Source organism: Macrobrachium rosenbergii, chromosome 23 (assembly GCF_040412425.1).
Source record: "Macrobrachium rosenbergii isolate ZJJX-2024 chromosome 23, ASM4041242v1, whole genome shotgun sequence".
NCBI lineage: Eukaryota > Metazoa > Arthropoda > Malacostraca > Decapoda > Palaemonidae > Macrobrachium > Macrobrachium rosenbergii.
The window spans coordinates 52,079,371-52,096,689 of NC_089763.1; the positions used below are offsets into that span (position 1 = coordinate 52,079,371).

General features: G+C 38.8%; 1 protein-coding gene across 1 annotated transcript in view; it reads left to right on the forward strand.

The window, feature by feature from the left end:
* Positions 1-17,023, forward strand: part of nmd (no mitochondrial derivative) — a 49,267-nt gene extending 32,244 nt beyond the window's left edge. The window contains exon 7 of the mRNA XM_067126021.1: positions 14,567-17,023. Within this exon, the coding sequence (XP_066982122.1) occupies positions 14,567-14,729 (163 nt within the window). The 3' untranslated portion in view covers positions 14,730-17,023. The remainder of the gene's footprint in view (positions 1-14,566) is intronic.
* The last annotated feature ends 296 nt before the right edge of the window (positions 17,024-17,319 follow it).

Below are 17,319 nucleotides of genomic sequence, written 5' to 3' on the forward strand. Positions count from 1 at the left end.
CTCTCTCTCTCTCTCTCTCTCTCTCTCTCTCTCTCTCTCTCTCTCTCTCTCTCTCTCTCAGAACATTGGGAAATGCTAAGTAAAAATTCATTCATCCCTCTATAATACTACTGTCAACAATATATTTATCATGAACTAAAACACACCCTGACTTATAGTTAGCAGCTGAGAATTGAAACGTCCCCCAAAAAATACATAGTCTCGCTATCCCATACTATTACTGAACCATTAAAACCACTAGGGAAAGGTTGTAGTCGTATGATATAACTATGAAACGATTTCAAGTTACTAACTGGAACTTTCACAAGCAACCCCCTATCAGACACTCATACTTTCAAAATCCCATAATAACGATACAAATTTTCCCCAGTAAAAATCACCTGTGAACCATACAGATATGCTGCATTCATCAAAGTGCAGTCGACCCCTGACTATTCGCGGTTCAGGATTTGCGGATTCACCTACAGTATTTGCGAATTTTTCTGTAGAACATAATTCAAATTCATTGTGTGCTCAGGTTCTGATAAATGCATACAGTTAGCATGTATTCCAACTTTGTCAAAGAATACAGTACAAAGGAAAGGTAATACAGTACCTGAAATATAATAGTTTTATCATGAAAAAGCAGGTTATTAGACAAAAGTAAATACACCACACTAAACAGGAATACTTTACAAGGTAGACTGCTCAATTTTATTTCAATACACTAAACAGGAGTACTTTACAAGGTAGACTGCTCAATTTTATTTTGTTTGGTAGCTGAATGATTGTTCTATACAATGGCATAAAAAGTCCCCAAAATAAGTTTATGTAGGTGAAATAAAGAGTATAATTTACAAGATGTTGAAAATTTTGCACTTTCTTCCCCAAAAAAGTGTAAAAAAATTATGTGATAGTCTTCATTTGTTATCCTTAGCACACCTACATAAATTAACATGCTTATTGCAATGCAAAATTATAAATGTAATTGTACCAAGGAAAATATAAAAAATAAATGACAAATTAGTGTCACGTTCTCTCTCTCTCTCTCAAAAAAAGATAAATGATGTGTTTATAGAATAAAAATCTAAAACGCATAAACATATATGTCACATATATATGAAAAAAAATTTTCTCTCTCTCTCACAGAAAAAAGATGGATAATGAAATTTTAGAATAAAAATCTAAAACTATAGAAAACAAATAAACAGACAGGTATATATGTATAAAAAATAAAAAATATCAGGAACACTAGCCAGATATAATCATCATTGTGACTGCTTGTTTGTGCATTTTTTTTTTTTTTATGTTTATGTATATCATCAAAATGCAAAGGACTTGAATTTGGATGATGTCTGTATCCGTCATTAGTAAGTGAAAGGGTTTTGGTTTTCTAAGTGGAATATTACATATTCAACTGGGAAGATCATTGTGAATAAGGCTGTATTTCTAGCACCAGTTCAGTGTTAGTTTAGGGTTCATTGTAAATGCCTTTGATCTACTATGGTTCTTACTTTATAGTAAGTACTGTATTGAGTTATTGTTTCCTGGCATCCAAGGTGCTACTTTTTTTTAAGAAAAAAGTTTCAAAAATTCACTGTGCATCCTAGAGGCCAAAGGTTATTTTTTTCATTGACCTAGCCTAACCTCAGAGGAACTTCATCTTTGCTAGACAGTAATCAGAACTCCTCTATATGACCTCTGAATGAAATGTATAAGTAATTCTTGGCTAAAATCGTAAATAAACAAAAGGCAGAAAAATATACATGATCACAAAGACTCATTCCCTTATCAACAGATCACAGTTGTAGAGTTAATGAAGGGTTAGTAACTTAGATATTGCAATACACTCCCTGAACACCTGAATTAGCCCTGGTCACCTACCAGCCCGAACTATATCCCCATAACTCATTACCCACTAAGTGGGTAATTAACTGTCAGCATTACCAACGCTTACAGGAGAATCTTGTCAAATGAGTTACTGAGCGTACCATTGGCAACGCTGCAAGACCCGGCTGTGTATGGCCGAGATCCCCAATTGCATTTTGTTCGCCGTGCTGCTAGGACTTGTCCTACATCAGGCGAATTTTTGGTTCTCAGCCCGACCCCCATATTTTGTTTCTTGGATTTTGGATAACAACTTGGTCCGGTTTATTGCCCCTTCTCTCCTGGATTGTTCTTTTCGCCTGGATTTGGATCTTCTCTCCCGGCTTGACTTGGCCTGGCTTTGGATTTGAAATGGATAAACTAGATAAGACACCCCCCCCTTGGACAACACCTCGGCTTCCACCTCTGCTACTGCCGTGACAACGGAGTTGCTACTGCTGGAGAAACCGCAGCCCATCGTTCATGCACAGCCTGCAAGAAAAGGATGAGTACCCTTAAAAATGACAGACATTCGTTGTGCATAACTTGCAGGAAAGTGCAATGTAACGTCACCTTGTGATGTGACGACTATAGGTCATGGTCGATAGGACATATGGAAGATTATCTCAAGCATAGAAAATCTTTAGCTTCTAAGAGCAAGCGTAGGGAATCAGCAGTAGAGACACAGTGTTTTGACAAGGATGCCTTAGAATCGGAATTGTTTAGGAAATTAGAAGACAAATTGTCAGCCAGCATGTCTAGTCTGTTTTCCAGTGTCATGTCAAAATTAACAGAAATAAAAGATCAGGACAAAAGTAATAGGGAAATAGAATCTAATCGTTCTTTTTCAGCTCCCCTGCCTGTTCCAGAACCAGCCCTAACGGGTGCCGGGGGTCATGGAGAACCGCAAACCTCAAAGGTAGGATCTGCCGGCCCCCAGCGCGGAGCAGGCAGTGTCAGCAGCAGATTTCCCCTTTCCCCTGGTAACGTAAGTCCTAAGGTAAAGTCAAATTTAGGCTTGACTCAGACAAATAGGGATAGGGTGCTAGTAGATAGTCAGGAAGATAAGTTGAAGGTGCAGTCAGAGTCAGGTATGATTAAAGTTGCAGCTCCCTTGCTAGATCCAGCAGCGATTCTTTTCCGGCGGTAGGCTCTCTGCAACAAAAGGTTGCAAGATCGGCAGAGGATAATTCAGATTTGGTTGCTAGTTCTTCTTGTTTGGATAGGTTGGAGAGTATTCCTTCCTCTTCTTCGAAGTTTCCTTTTCCCCCTGGGGACAAACCTTTGTCCCGTGCAGAGGCTAATTCTGTAGATCTATGGTTGAACATTGCAGAATATAATGCTGACTTGTTGGGTCTTTCTAAAGGTTACAGATCTTTAGTTAGAAATTGTTTCAATATAGGTTTTTCTAACATATTTGAGCATGTCTTGAAAAATCTCCCAGAATTCACGAATGATGCTTTACAAGACTATCGGGGGGAACAGAATCAGTCTATTTTCTTTCCTTAAAATCTATAACCTCTTCTGTATCTACAGACATCTCCTTTTCTCCTGTGGCTTCAAAATCTTCATCTATTGCTCTTTCTCAGCCTTCCGTTTCGGGTCATTCTTCGGGGAAACTTTCGGTCTCTTCTCTCGCTCATCCGAGCTCTACCATTAGCGGACTTGCCTTCAGGACAATCTCCTGGAAATCTCATAACTTCTCATCCTCCAGAGCTAGTTGCTGCGGCAGCTGGCAGTGCGGCTGTTCCCGCATTCAATGTTCTGGCTCCGGTAGTCCCAACAATCACTCCGGTAACTAGGATTACTGGTAACTTATCATCCGCAAGCGCTTCAGGTTCGGTACCCCGCTGTTTTCCATGTGAAACTCCTTTGAGCTTCGGTCCGACTGGGACGTTCTCCACCTGGCTGATGTCATCGGCAGGGACTCCAGTGATTACCCCGAGTGTGACTTCTTCTCTCTTCCCTCCTTCAGTACCTTCTTTCTCTACCTTTCCGACAGGTTTCCCTGTTCCTCCGGTTAGGGCGGTTTTAGTAGGTTCAGGTTTGGGTGCGGGTCAGCAGGGTTTTTTTCCCCCCTAGTTCTTCTTCCGCAAATAGCGGAGTGTCTGCTGCGGTTCCTCATCCACATGCGACTATGATTCAGTCTAGTCCAGGGGTTGCGGGTGTTGTGGCTTCTTCGCTTACAGATGTGGGTGTGGTTCGCCCAGGTGTGGCTGGCCCAAGCGTGGCGCCACGGTCGTGGGAGAGTGCAGGGTTTATGCAACCCTTCACGGCTGCCCACAACATGATCGCGACTGATCCTCCAGGTGTTCGTCTTGCGCACTCAGGTATTTCGTGTTCTGGGTTGGCGGATCCAGCGTTTTCTATGAGTCAGCCTGTCTCTTTTCCTGTCTCGACTCAGTCGGATCTTTCTGATAAGGATTTCTCTTGCGAGGAAGAGGATCCGGTACCGGAAGCCTGTTCTCCTTCAACGAATGAGAACGAGTACAAGCGGATGGTGGACTTCATTCATGCGCTTTATCCGCAGTCCAAGGCTCCGGAAGAACCTTTCCAACCCAATCAGGCGATGTTCGAGTCGCTGTTTGCGACAAAACCAACGGTTGCGCATACACCAAAGAATCTAGTTTGGTTTGGCCGTGTCGAGCAGGCATTGAGGGAGGCGGACGGTAGGTTAGCGGCATTAACCCTTAAACGCCGAGCCTCTATTTACAAAAACGTCTCCCGTATGCCGGCGGCGTTCGGTGAGTTAGCGCCGAAGCGGAAAAAAGTTTTTTCAAAAATCACATACGCTTAGTTTTTAAGATTAAGAGTTCATTTTGGCTCCTTTTTTTTTGTCATTGCCTGAAGTTTAGTATGCAACCATCAGAAATGAAAAGATCATTATCATATATAAATACTGTATTGGAAATAACGAAAAAAAAAACTTATATAATTGTATTCACCTGTAAGCACAATGGTTAAAGCTAATGAGTTAATTTTTTTATTTGTATTGTACACTAAATTGCGATGATTTTTGTATATAACAAATTGTAAAACGATCAAATCAACACAGAGAAAATATTATCACAAAATGATGCATGAATTAAGTGAACGCACGGACGTAAAAAATGTTTTTTTCAAAAATTCACCATAAATCGAAATATTGTGCTAGAGACTTCCCGTTTGTTGAAAAATGAAGCTAATTGATTGAATATTACTAGACTGTAAGTGTTTTAGCTTACAATTGCAGTTTTGACCATTTCGTCGAGTTAAAGTTGATCAAAAATTTATCGTGATTTATATGAAAATATTTCAAAACTGATAAAAGCCATAACCATGAGTTATTTTTTTTTTTTATTGTACATGAAATTGTGCACATTTTCATATATAAAACTTTATGTAATGACTAATATAAAATGGTGCAAATATTACAATAGACGAAAGAATTTCTGAGATGTTAATGAGGTTACGGACATTTTTAAGGAAAATGTTTTTAAAAATTCACCATATTTGAAATATTGTGCTAGAGACTTCCAACTTATTGCAAAATGAAGGTAAACGATTGAATATTACTAGAATGTAAGAGTTTTGCTTACAATTAATTTTTTACCATTTATAAGTTAAAGTTGACCGAAGGTTGAAATTTTGGCAGTTATCGTGATTTATGTGAAAATATTTCAAAACTGATAAAAAACAACCATGAGCTATCTTCTGTTGTATTCTACATGAAATTGCGCACATTTTCATATATAAAAGTTTATGTAACAAATAATGTAAAACGATGCAAACATTATGGCAACATGACGAAAGAATTTCTGAGATGTTTGGCGAGTTCTGGCAGATGTAAGGAAAAAATTTTTTTTCAGAAATTCACCATAAATCGAAATATTGTGCTAGAGACAGTTTGTTGCAAAATGAAGGTACATGATTGAATATTACTAGAATGTAAGAGTTTTGCTTATAATGTTTTTACCATTGACCGAAGCTTGAAATTTTGGCAGTTATCGTAATTTATATGAAAATATTTCAAAACTGATAAAAGCTACAACCATGAGTTATTTTCGGTTGTATTCTACATGAAATTGCGCACATTTCCATATATAAAACTTTATGCAACGACTAATATAAAACAGTGCAAACATTATGACAACGTTGAAAAGAATTTCTGATATGCGGACGAAGGGAAAAAGTTTTTTCAAAAATTCACCATAAATCGAAATATTGTGCTAGAGACTTTCAGTTGGTTGCAAAATGAAGGTAAATGATTGAATATTACTAGAATGTAAGAGTTTTAGCTTACAAATTTTTTTTACCATTGAGTCGAAGTCAAAGTTGACCGAAGGTTGAAATTTTGGCAGTTATCATGATTTATATGAAAATATTTCCAAACTGATAAAAGCTACAACCATGAGTTATTTTCTGTTGTATTGTACATGAAATTGCGCACATTTTCATATATAAAACTTTATGTAATGGCTAATATAGAACAGTGCAAAAATTACGACAAAATGACGAAAGAATTTCTGAAATTTTCGCCGAGTTATACACAGGCGTAAGAAAAATGTTTTTTTTAAAAATTCACCATAAATCGAAATATTTGCTAGAGACTTCCAATTTGTTGCAAAATGAAGGTACATGATTGAATATTACTAGAATGTAAGAGTTTTAGCTTACAATTGCGTTTTTAACCATTTCGGTAGAGTCAAAGTTGACCAAAGGTTGAAATTTTTGAAGTCGACGACGGGTACGTCCACTTGGCACCCAACAGACAATTTTAGTCGACGTATGATAACAGGATTCTACCTTGCTTCCTACTCGGAAGGGTTTTACAAGGAAAATCTGTGGGTGTTAGGGTTTAAATGAATCGGTGGAGCTCTTCTGCCTAGGGTTCCTCTTGAATCGCTTGGTATCTGTCACGGCGAAGGCGGGTATTTAGGAAGACACTTTCCGTACTCAGTCGGAGGCCTTATCCCATTCAATGTGGATGTTATCCGGTTTAATGGGGTTCCTTAAACAGGATGGATACTCTCCTCAGACCTGACGTTGTTCGACAATCTCATCACTTCGGTGTCAATGGGCCTAGCCTATCAGGCGAACATTTCGGCCGGATGTACAACTTTCTTCAGGAAGAAGAGCAGGGACTTCTTTCTGAACCACCTGCCTCCGCAGTATCCAGACATTCACAAGAGGGTTCTGTTGAGGGCACCATTGCCGCTCAGCAACATTCTTTTCAGGGAAGAAGATTTAGCATCTATGGTAGATTTTGTTTCCTCTTCATCGGCTGTCGAGTCACAACAAGCAGCGATTAGGGTGGCAGCGCAGAACACCAGATCACCGAGAGGTTCCAGGATGACATCGCCGTCTAAGCGGACTCGTTCCAAATCTCCAATTAGGTCCCCTAAGAAAGTCCGTTTCTCATCCAAGTCTTCAGTTCCTGCTTTGGATCCGAAACCTTCTGTCCTTAAGAAGGGTTTTCGGAAGTAGGAGACATTCCCCTCATCTGCACCGGTAGGAGGTTGCTTAGCTCCATTCTGGGAAACCTGGAAGGAGTGTGGCATGGGGAGTTCCTCCTCTATCCAACTCACCGGTTCATCTTCCCAGTTATTCCCCTTCCTCCATCAGGGGAATAGCTTTGGCAGCAGAAGTCCGAGCCCTTTTAGAGAAGGGAGCATTAGAACCCGCCCCTTCCTCCCCAGGGTTTTACAGTCGGATTTTCGTGGCACCAAAGTCGGGAGGATCTTGGAGACCCATCATAGATCTCTCGAGTCTCAACCGGTTCATCATCTCCCCGAAGTTCCATTTGGAAACTTCACAGTTGGTGCTGCGGTCGGTTCGGAGAGACGACTGGATGATTTCAGTGGACCTCAAGGACGCATATCTCCAGGTTCTGGTTCATCCGGAATCTCAGAAGTTCCTTCGTTTCTCGGGTCCAACTGGAACATTTCAGTTCAGAGTCCTCTGCTTCGGTCTGACCACAGCACCTCAGGTTTTTACGAGGGTGATGTCTCCTATATCAGACATAATGCATCATCGGGGTTTCAGAATGAGGTGTTATCTCGACGATTGGTTAGTTCAGGCTTCGTCAGTAGACGAAGTTTTGCAGGCAAGTGACTTCTTACTAAACTAATGTCAGAAGTTGGGAATTCGAATCAACTTGAAAAAGAGTTCATTAATTCCAGCTCAGACAAAGACGTATTTGGGAATAACAATTCAGACGCATCTTTTGAGGGCTTTCCTGATGGAGGAACGAGTCTTGGCAATTCTGAGCCAACTGAAAACATTCCTATCAAACAGAGCTCAACCTGTGAGCCTATGGAAGAGCTTGCTGGGCAGGATGGCCTCCCTCTCACTCCTAATTCCAGGGTCTCGCCTCTGGATGCGTTCTCTTCAGGCATGTCTCAGGAATCGCTGGGACTTTCGGGAAGAGAACCCGTTCATAGTCTGGGACGATTCTTGCCTGAAGGATCTTCGGTGGTGGTCAGAAGATTATCATCTGACCATCGGCGTAAGATTGGACTCCCCCCTTCCAGACGCTCATCTGTACACAGATACCTCAGATCAGGGTTGGGGAGCAACCCTGGAGGAATGTCAGGCCAGGGGCCTTTGGACGGGTCTGGATCGGAAGGAGTCCATCAACCACAGAGAACTAAGAGCAGTAGAAGAGGCTCTAGGTTGCTTTGTAGGTCAAATAAGCAACAAGACTGTAGCGCTCTTTTGCGACAATGTAACAGCAGTGTCATACCTCAAGAAGGGAGGGGGGACAAAATCGCAAGAATTAAACCAAATCGCACAGAGAATTCTCCGCTGGTGCGAGATCCACAGGGTTACTCTCATTCCCCAGTTTGTGTCTGGCGGACGCCCTAAGCCGATCGTAAGAAGTTCTGGGAGGAGAATGGACACAAGTGCAGGAGGAAGCTCAACTTCTATTGAAGAAATGGTCAGCAACGATAGACCTATTCGCTACAAGATTAAATTTTCGCCTCCCAGTATACTTCTCCCCGGTAGAAGATCCCATGTCTTTCGGAACGGACGCCATGCTACACTCTTGGAACGACATGCAAACATATGCATTCCCTCCATTCGTAATGATTCAGCAAGTGCTGATGAAGCTCAGGAACTCCAACAACACCCAAATGACGTTGATTTGCCCTTTCTGGCGCCAAAGACCTTGGTTTCCGGACCTTCTGGATTTGCTGACAGATGTTCCGGTATTCTTTCCAGAGAGGAAAGATCTTCTCAGACAGCTGCACTTCCATCACATCCACTGGAACCTCTGCATGCTGAAGCTAGCTGCATGGAGACTGTCCAGCGAGCGGCATGTCATGCCAGACTCTCTAAAGCAGTGGCTTGCCAACTGTCTTGCTGTCTGAGAAGATCAACCAGGAAACTGTATCAGGCCAAGTGGGCGGTTTACTGCAATTGGTGCCGGAACCAAGGTCATCGTATTTCACTTCCAACAGTAGCGAAAGTAGCGGACTTCCTCCTCTTTCTTAGGAGGGAAAAGAAACTATCGTACTCAACGATCACAGGTTACAGATCGATGCTTAGTAGAACATTCCGTTTCCATCTTCTGGAATTAGCAACCAGCAGAATCCTTCAAGATCTTCTAAGGTCTTTTAAGATAGAACGCCCAGTTCTTCCGCTTCGGGCACCATCGTGGGATTTAGCGGCGGTATTAGGTCTCCTTAGATCATCAGCATACGAGCCATTAGAATCACTGTCGTTAAGGCAATTGATGAAAAAGGTATTGTTTTTGGTTGCACTGGCCAGAGCTAAAAGAGTAGGAGAAATCTGGGCTGTTTCAAGAACTGTATCCTTCTCAGGGAAAGATATTTTTTGTCCTACTTGCCGGAATTCATAGCCAAATCAGAATCAGAATCGAATCCTTTACCCAGCGCGTTTAAAGTAACATCTTTGGAAGAATTTGTAGGAGGTGACGCTTCAGAAATGCTATTATGTCCAGTCAGAGCGCTGAAGTCTTATTTGTCACGCACAGAAAAGATGTTGCCTCACTCGAGAACGCTATTTGTTTCTCCCAGATGTCCTTCGCGTTCGATCTCGAAGAATGCTATTAGTCTCTTCTTAAGAGAAGTGATTCAACAATCGTCGGCAGATTCTTCATCTCTTTCGGAACCATCAAACTCCTCTGAGCGCCCTAGAGCTCATAGTATTAGAGGGGTGATAACATCATTGGCATTTCTCAGGAATTTCTCAGTGTCGGCAATACTAGAAGCAGCAACTTGGAAATAAGTATCTGTTTTCACATCTTTCTACCTTAAGGACATTCAATTTTCGTCGGAGAAGGGTTACTCGCTGGGTCCTTTTGTGGCGGCCATTTCAATTCTTCAGTAAAGGGTAAACTAAGGGGGGGGAGTGAGGGCCAGGTTAGACAACTTAGGATAGGAAAGTAGAACTATCAGTGAATCGAAAGTCATTTACGGAATACGAGATTTGACAGTAATTCAATGAAGTTAGGTAAATCCAGGTGTTTTTCAAGCTCGATTTATTCACCCATTCGGCACAGCATCGACGGCAACGGACAGCTATGAATTGGAAGATCCGACTGCACACTCAACTTATCCTCCATACATGAGAGGCTACAATAGCCACATGGGAGGTTCGTCGTACTCCTCCATACATGAGAGGCTATGAATAGCCACATGGGAGGTTCGCCATGCTCCGCTACATGCAAGGCTTTGATTAGCCACATGGGGGGGTGTTTTTTCTCTTCATCCGTGGGAGGTTTTCTTTGAATACCACATGGGAAGTAGCTCGACCCAGACAGTACCGGGACTCAAGATTGACGTTGAGGGTACTCTTTCCTTTCAGGCATCCCCACCTGCTGAGTGGACAAACAGGTGAGGATTAGTTTATAAGCAATAGTAGGCGAATAGTGAGTTACCTGCTTTACTTGTTGGTAGGTCAGTCTGACTTAAATTGAACCCACCTCCACTAAATTTTGTTGATCAGGCTAATTCAGGTGTTCAGGGAGTGTATTGCAATATGAAGTTTTCATAATAAAACTAATATTGTAATACTTAACTGAACACCTGAATGATTCCCACCCTCCTCCCCACTTCAATCTGATCAATGAATAACGCAATTGGGGATCTTGGCCATACACAGCTGGGACTTGCAGCAGCGTTGCCAACGGTACACTAGGTAACTCATATGACAAGATTTTCCTGTAAGCGTTGGTAGCGCTGACAGTTAATTACCCACTTAGTGGGTAATGAGTTATGGGGATATAGTTCGGGCTGGTAGGTGACCAGGGCTAATTCAGGTGTTCAGGTAATTATTACAATATTAGCTTTATTATGAAAACTTCGTTATATATCAGTATTACACACATTTTAGCTCTTCTCAAATGACCCTGACATTAAGAAATGTTATTAGTTGACAAAAGTAAATTTACAGTATGTTGAAAGGATTTACCCAGTAAATCGTGTGTAGTAGCAGGAATATTGTAATCAAAGTGGAGATTTCATATTATGTTGCCTTTTTATGATGGTTTCTTCAAAATTCCAAATTGTTTTATTTTTGACAAAAATATTGCAGGTTTTGAAGATTTAAATTTTATTTATTTGTGATATACGTATCCTCTGTATTTTAATCCTTATTCTATACATATTTGTTCCTTGTGGGGTGTTACATTCATGCTATGTTTTAACCAAGTGTAACTTTGCAATAGAAGTTATTCCATATTTCTAATATCTCCTGTTTTGGTGTTTAGTTTTTCTTAATGATATTTAAAAAATGTTGCACGAGCCTACTTCTTGTACTACCAATATCTGAAAATACTGCACCAGCAGTAACCCCATCCAATTGCATGCACTGAGACACTTTTGGCCAAGAAAACTTCTGATCCAACACAGCTGGGCATAGTATACCATGTCACTTCGTAAACAGGACAAGTTTTCCAGTTAGCTGGTATTATATCAACTTCACAAAAGCTTATTTAAATTTAAAATCAGTGAACATGAAAAAAAACCTTTAAGTATTCTTAAAATAGATTACTGTAATTGGAAAATGTGATCAGTATGCTGTAACATCTGAGTCACAGTCCTTCAGTGCATTGAGATAGTCGAATGTGTGCAGTGCACCAGCCAAAACAAAGCTATTTACTTGTGACTGTAGCCACCTTATTTTTATATTTTTCAAACTTTTGCTAGACACAGTTGGGGTGTGTATTCAAGGCTTGAGTATTTTGGATGCTGGGAAATATGTAAATTTTTTCTGAACAGTAAATGCTGTTCAAATTTTTCCTGGTCATTGGTGGACAATTTTTCGACAATGCTTTTTTGCACGTTAGTGGGTAGATCCCCCTTATTGCTAATGTTTTTCATATGATTTTTGTTATGAAGGTTTTATTCTGTGTATTTATGCTGGGTCAGCTTAGTTTAGTCTGTTAATCCTATTTGTCCTCATTCATTCTTTTCTGCAAAGTTGACCCTGTTGGGGGGTGCAAGTGCTGTGAGTGCACATCACTGTAAGCATTACTTAAGGTTCTTTACAGCTTCTCTTCGGCCCCTTGCTACAACCCCTTTCATCCTTTCAACTGTACCTCCATTCATATTCTGTTGCTTTCATCTTACTTTCCAACCTCTCTTATCAGTTGATTCAAAGTGTAACTGCAGTGTTTTCCTCCTGTTACACCTTTCGAACATATTTACTGTCAATTTCCATTTCAGCACTGAATGACCTCATAGGTCCCAGGGCTTGGCCAAAATCCCATATTCTTCTATTCTGCAAAGTTGAATTTGGTTATGCTATTTACACTTTTTTTTTTTAGGGACTTTGAATTTTACTTACGTTTTTATCATGGCTTGGTGTTATTAATGTTGCCAGTTTGGGTTTATGGTATTTTTAGTTTTCTGTAAAAGAAAACTGAGATGGCTTTGTCTGTCTGTCCACCCTCAGATCTTAAAAAGTACTGAGGTTAGAGGGGCTGCAAATTGTTGTGTTGATCATCCACCCTCCAGTCATCAAACACACTAAATTGCAGCCCTCTAACCCCAGTAGTTTTCATTTTATTTAAGGTTAAAGTTAGCCATAATCATGTGTCTGGCAATGCTGTAGGACAGGCCACTACCATGCCGTAGCTGAAAGCTTTGTGGGCCAAGCCTCATGCAGAAAACTCGATTGCACCGAAGAAACTTCAGTGCATTTTTTACTTATTTTTTGTGCTGTGCTAACAAGTGAGCTGTCATTTGTTCCTAAAGGAATACAAACCATCCCCTTCTAAATAGGAGCATCTTTGAGTGTGAGCTGGAAACTGGTCAAAACTAGGTAACAAGTTTGTTAAGAGGTGGAGATGTGGGGTGAATGGGGAGTATCCTTAACTCCCTGTCCATTGCACTCGCTTCCTTTTGGCTGCAGTAGAGAACAGACATGCATCATGTTGTTTAATTACAATTGTTGCCTAGCTGCTTGCATTTTGTTCATATAGAATAACTTCATGCCATTATTGCCATCCTCTAGTAATTGGCAGGTTGTCATTGTCTTCTCTCTTCTTACAGTATAGTATCTTGGACTCATCTGGACACCTAACTAATGTACAAGTATTGTGTTTGTATTCATAAAATTAATTTTAAAAATATAATACTGTATACCAGCAGACTGAGAATCGAGCTTTCATATCAGCATCATGAATTTCTAACCTCTTACTTTCCATGTGCTTAATCTTTTGTAAATGGAAGGCAGTCAAAGTACTGATTAGTGCTAAAATACATAAATTGGTACATGACTCACCATGAACGTTACTGTAATTGTTACTTTATTCTCTTATCACTTTGTAAGTGGACTTGTATTCATCTTTTTGCGAGACTTCACATTATTAGAATGTATTGTACACACCGTTAATTGCCACTCAAACTTTTGCCACCATAGCAGCATCTCATAGATCTCCCATCCAATCCTGGTGCATTTCCACTCTCAAGTCTGTTTAGGACTCTTCGTGCATCCTAATCAATCATTTCCTCATTCATTTTGAAATTACATTTACCCCAACAGCTCTGGTGCTTTTCACTTAACTGCTTTTGCTTCTTACATTTAGGAACTTCAAGATAATTTCCCTTCTCTTTAGACTTTACTCAAGTTTCTTCATACCCTAATATCTATTTTTATTCATTAACCTTCCTGCATTCACTTTAGCACTCTAGTCCAAGACAATTTCTATACCTGTAAGTTCTTCAACATTTTTTTCCAAATATTTCTCAGCCACTATATATTTTGTCTTGTATTCCAGTACATTGTTTTCCTCTGTTTAAATATGCATTTAGACAACCTCTTTTCCTTCTATAAAATTCTTATTCCACTATCCTTCTATCAGCATCAATTATTCCAAATTTGTTGCTTAGAGAGGTGGCACTTACAGTGTGCGTTGTGTGGTACACTGTAAATGGTAGATACTGTGCAGTATCCATTCAGCTTCACTTGCATTGCCCTGGTTAGGGTATCCTCTAACTTTGGTCCAAGTTCAATTATCAGTCCTCATTTAGGAACAAATCATTGGCAAGCCATTCTTAAATCTTGTAATAACACACACACAAAAATTTGTTGTGTTGTATTAGAATTACACTACCTTAGGAGTTCTGATGCATTTTTAAGACCATGTGATGTAATCCAAGAGATGAGTATGAGTTACATTTTATTGATTTTCAAACTCCAGATCTGTACCAGGTATTTTTTTAAGTTTATGAAAACAATATTTTTTTTTTATATTTTATCTATCTCACAGGCAATCGGGTGAACTAAGTGAAATGATGAACAGTGTTGATAAATCAGAGGAATCTCTTCAGCCTATATCATTAATGGACTTTAAGCAAGCCTTAGCAAAAATGAGAGAGTCGAGAGTTTACAATAGACAAGTGGATGCCCTCTTGAAAATGGATTTAGACTGAAACTGAGGGAACCATGAGTTTTTTTTAAAGTGCTTGAAATAATTACAGGTAGTTATTACACTGTGCTTTTGATGCTTCCAGTCTGTTGAATTTTTAAACAAATAAACTTCAAAGTTTGTTGTTACATTATATAAAGTATATCACACAAGATTATAGCATTTATAAGAATACTACTTTAACATGATAGTATTGATGCAGGAAGTTAAGACAAAACTAGCATTAAGGGATAATTACTCTTATTGAAAAGTAATGAGAAAGGTATATGAATATGGTTTTAACAGATGTCTATCTTCATAGTTGAATAGTTCAGTTAGCATACTCCTATATCAAGTACTGTAGTACCTACTGTTATGCATAGTTTACAGTTAAGAGGGAAATTATTTCTTCCAGATTTTCAAGGCTGTCTGAGGGATAGTCTTTGTTGCTTTATATAAGTTTGAAAATGATTTGATGGTTTGTTACCAAAAATTTTTAACGAGCATTTTATGTTGTCAAAATAATGTGCCGTTAACATACAACTTGTGTGGTAAGTCAGCCCTAGCTGTAGAAATACATATTTACTAGAACTGTGTGCTCAGATTTCAAGCTTAATCAATTCAGTTGTATATCCTTAAGCTGAACCTGTAAAAGATACATGAATTTATAAATTTGGATAAACATTAAAAAATACTAGATCTTGTGAGGTTAGTAGGTGGTGCAAAGCAAACTTTCATTTGGAGAGGTTAAGATAACATGAATTAATTTGTAGAAGTTTGTGAAACTTTTCTTGTTTTTTTTATTGAAGTTTGACAACAATTTTTAGTTTGGATGAACCAAACTTACTTTTGTGAAGTGCATGGGAAATGGGTGTACATATATCAGGAAAATATAAGTAGGTAATCTGTTAGTGCACAAAGAATTTCAAAAAGCATTAGTAAGGTCACCCTCTTACCTTGGCAGAAACTGAATCTTTGGGGTAAATTAGCCCTGTTACTTTTCAGAGAGGCTGCAATCTTATTTTGATAACTCCTAAATACAGTGGTTTACTTAAATATTTTTTATATCTTTAATTTTTACAGTAATTACTCATTAACAATATGGATTAGGATACTGTGGCAGTCCTATGAGGTCACTTAAGTGCCTTTAGTTTTTGTGTATCCATATGGAAAAAAAAAACTCTTATTGTATGTACTGTATATAGTACAGTCTTGCATGTTTTATGCTGAAGTACTATACTAAAGGTAAAAAAAGTATATACATTTTTTAGGTTGTTTGATAAAGATTGTGTATTTTATTATACTGATTTTTCACAAGATAAGACTTTAACAAGGAAACCTTTATCAGTCTACTTTGCCAGTGTTAGCTTGTGCTTTCATAGAAGTTTATACTGTTCATGATTGTAATCAATTTGTTGAAGTTAAATGTAGAAACCACATGGAGATTATGCGAATCATAAAATTCTGTAAAAATCAAGTGAGATAAACCTGAAATGGAAACTAAATTTTTATGTGGCTCTTGGTATAATTGTACCTAAGATCTTCATTTCAAAGAAATGCTGAAGTCAATGATTTTTAGGAAAGATTGTGCAGTGACTTTTGGAACAGCAAAAACTTTCCCTTGTCATGCTTAGTATGAGATATAATTTTTAATCCATTTTCTTCTTTGTATGCTGGGTCGTAGCAGTTTCACCCATTGTCTTCAAATATTTTCTGTTGTGCTATAAATCTGGGATTTACTGAACATTCATTGAAATTTTCAACCTGTTGTGTGAATTGTGTGGAACTATGTGATATTAAAGTATGGTAGTGAAAAAACTTTGAGCTTTGAATGAATTGATTGCATGCTTGTGTCTTAAAATCTCATGAGTACAAGTAAGGTGTATTCATTGCTGCAATAAAGTTCATTACTGGGGAAAATTGCAGTTCTTAAAGCTTTACCTAATCTCAAAATTCCTTTTTTCCCATAAAGACATAGCCCTGAATCATTAGCGTAATTCTGTCATTACATGGTATTTGAAACTGATAATCATATTTTGAATTAAACTACAGTTAGAATACGTGATACTGCTTTAGACAGTACAAAGACTACTTCGTAGCTTTAGGTATACTTGTTCTTGTTGTTTAAGGTTTCACATAATTATCATGAATAATTATGTAATATGCAAGAAATGCTGGTATTAGTTGTGTGCTGTACAGTAATTTTGAAAGAAATTATTTTTATTTGCATCTAGACTCCTATCCTGTTTTAAAATGTTGTACATTCCTTTAGTGTGTGTGCTCAAATATTGTTACTGTAAATGACTTCTTGTATTTGTACAGTGTTGTTTTAATATCCTAGATATGGCAGTTAATTTACACCAAGAGTAATTTTAGTTTTGGGTCTGCCATAATGTCCACCCTAGATCCTACCCATTGCCACTGTTGGGGGCTTAGAGGGTGGTAGTTGAGAAGCAATGTCCCAGTGCTTTGATGACATTAGATATCACAAGTGTTGGAAGCCTTGCACCTCAGGTGTTGACCTATCAAATTGAAGTCAAGCCTTTTTTTTTTTTCTTCTCTTAGTAACAGTTTCATTTTTCTCTCTTCTATCAAAAATCTTTTAAAACAATAAC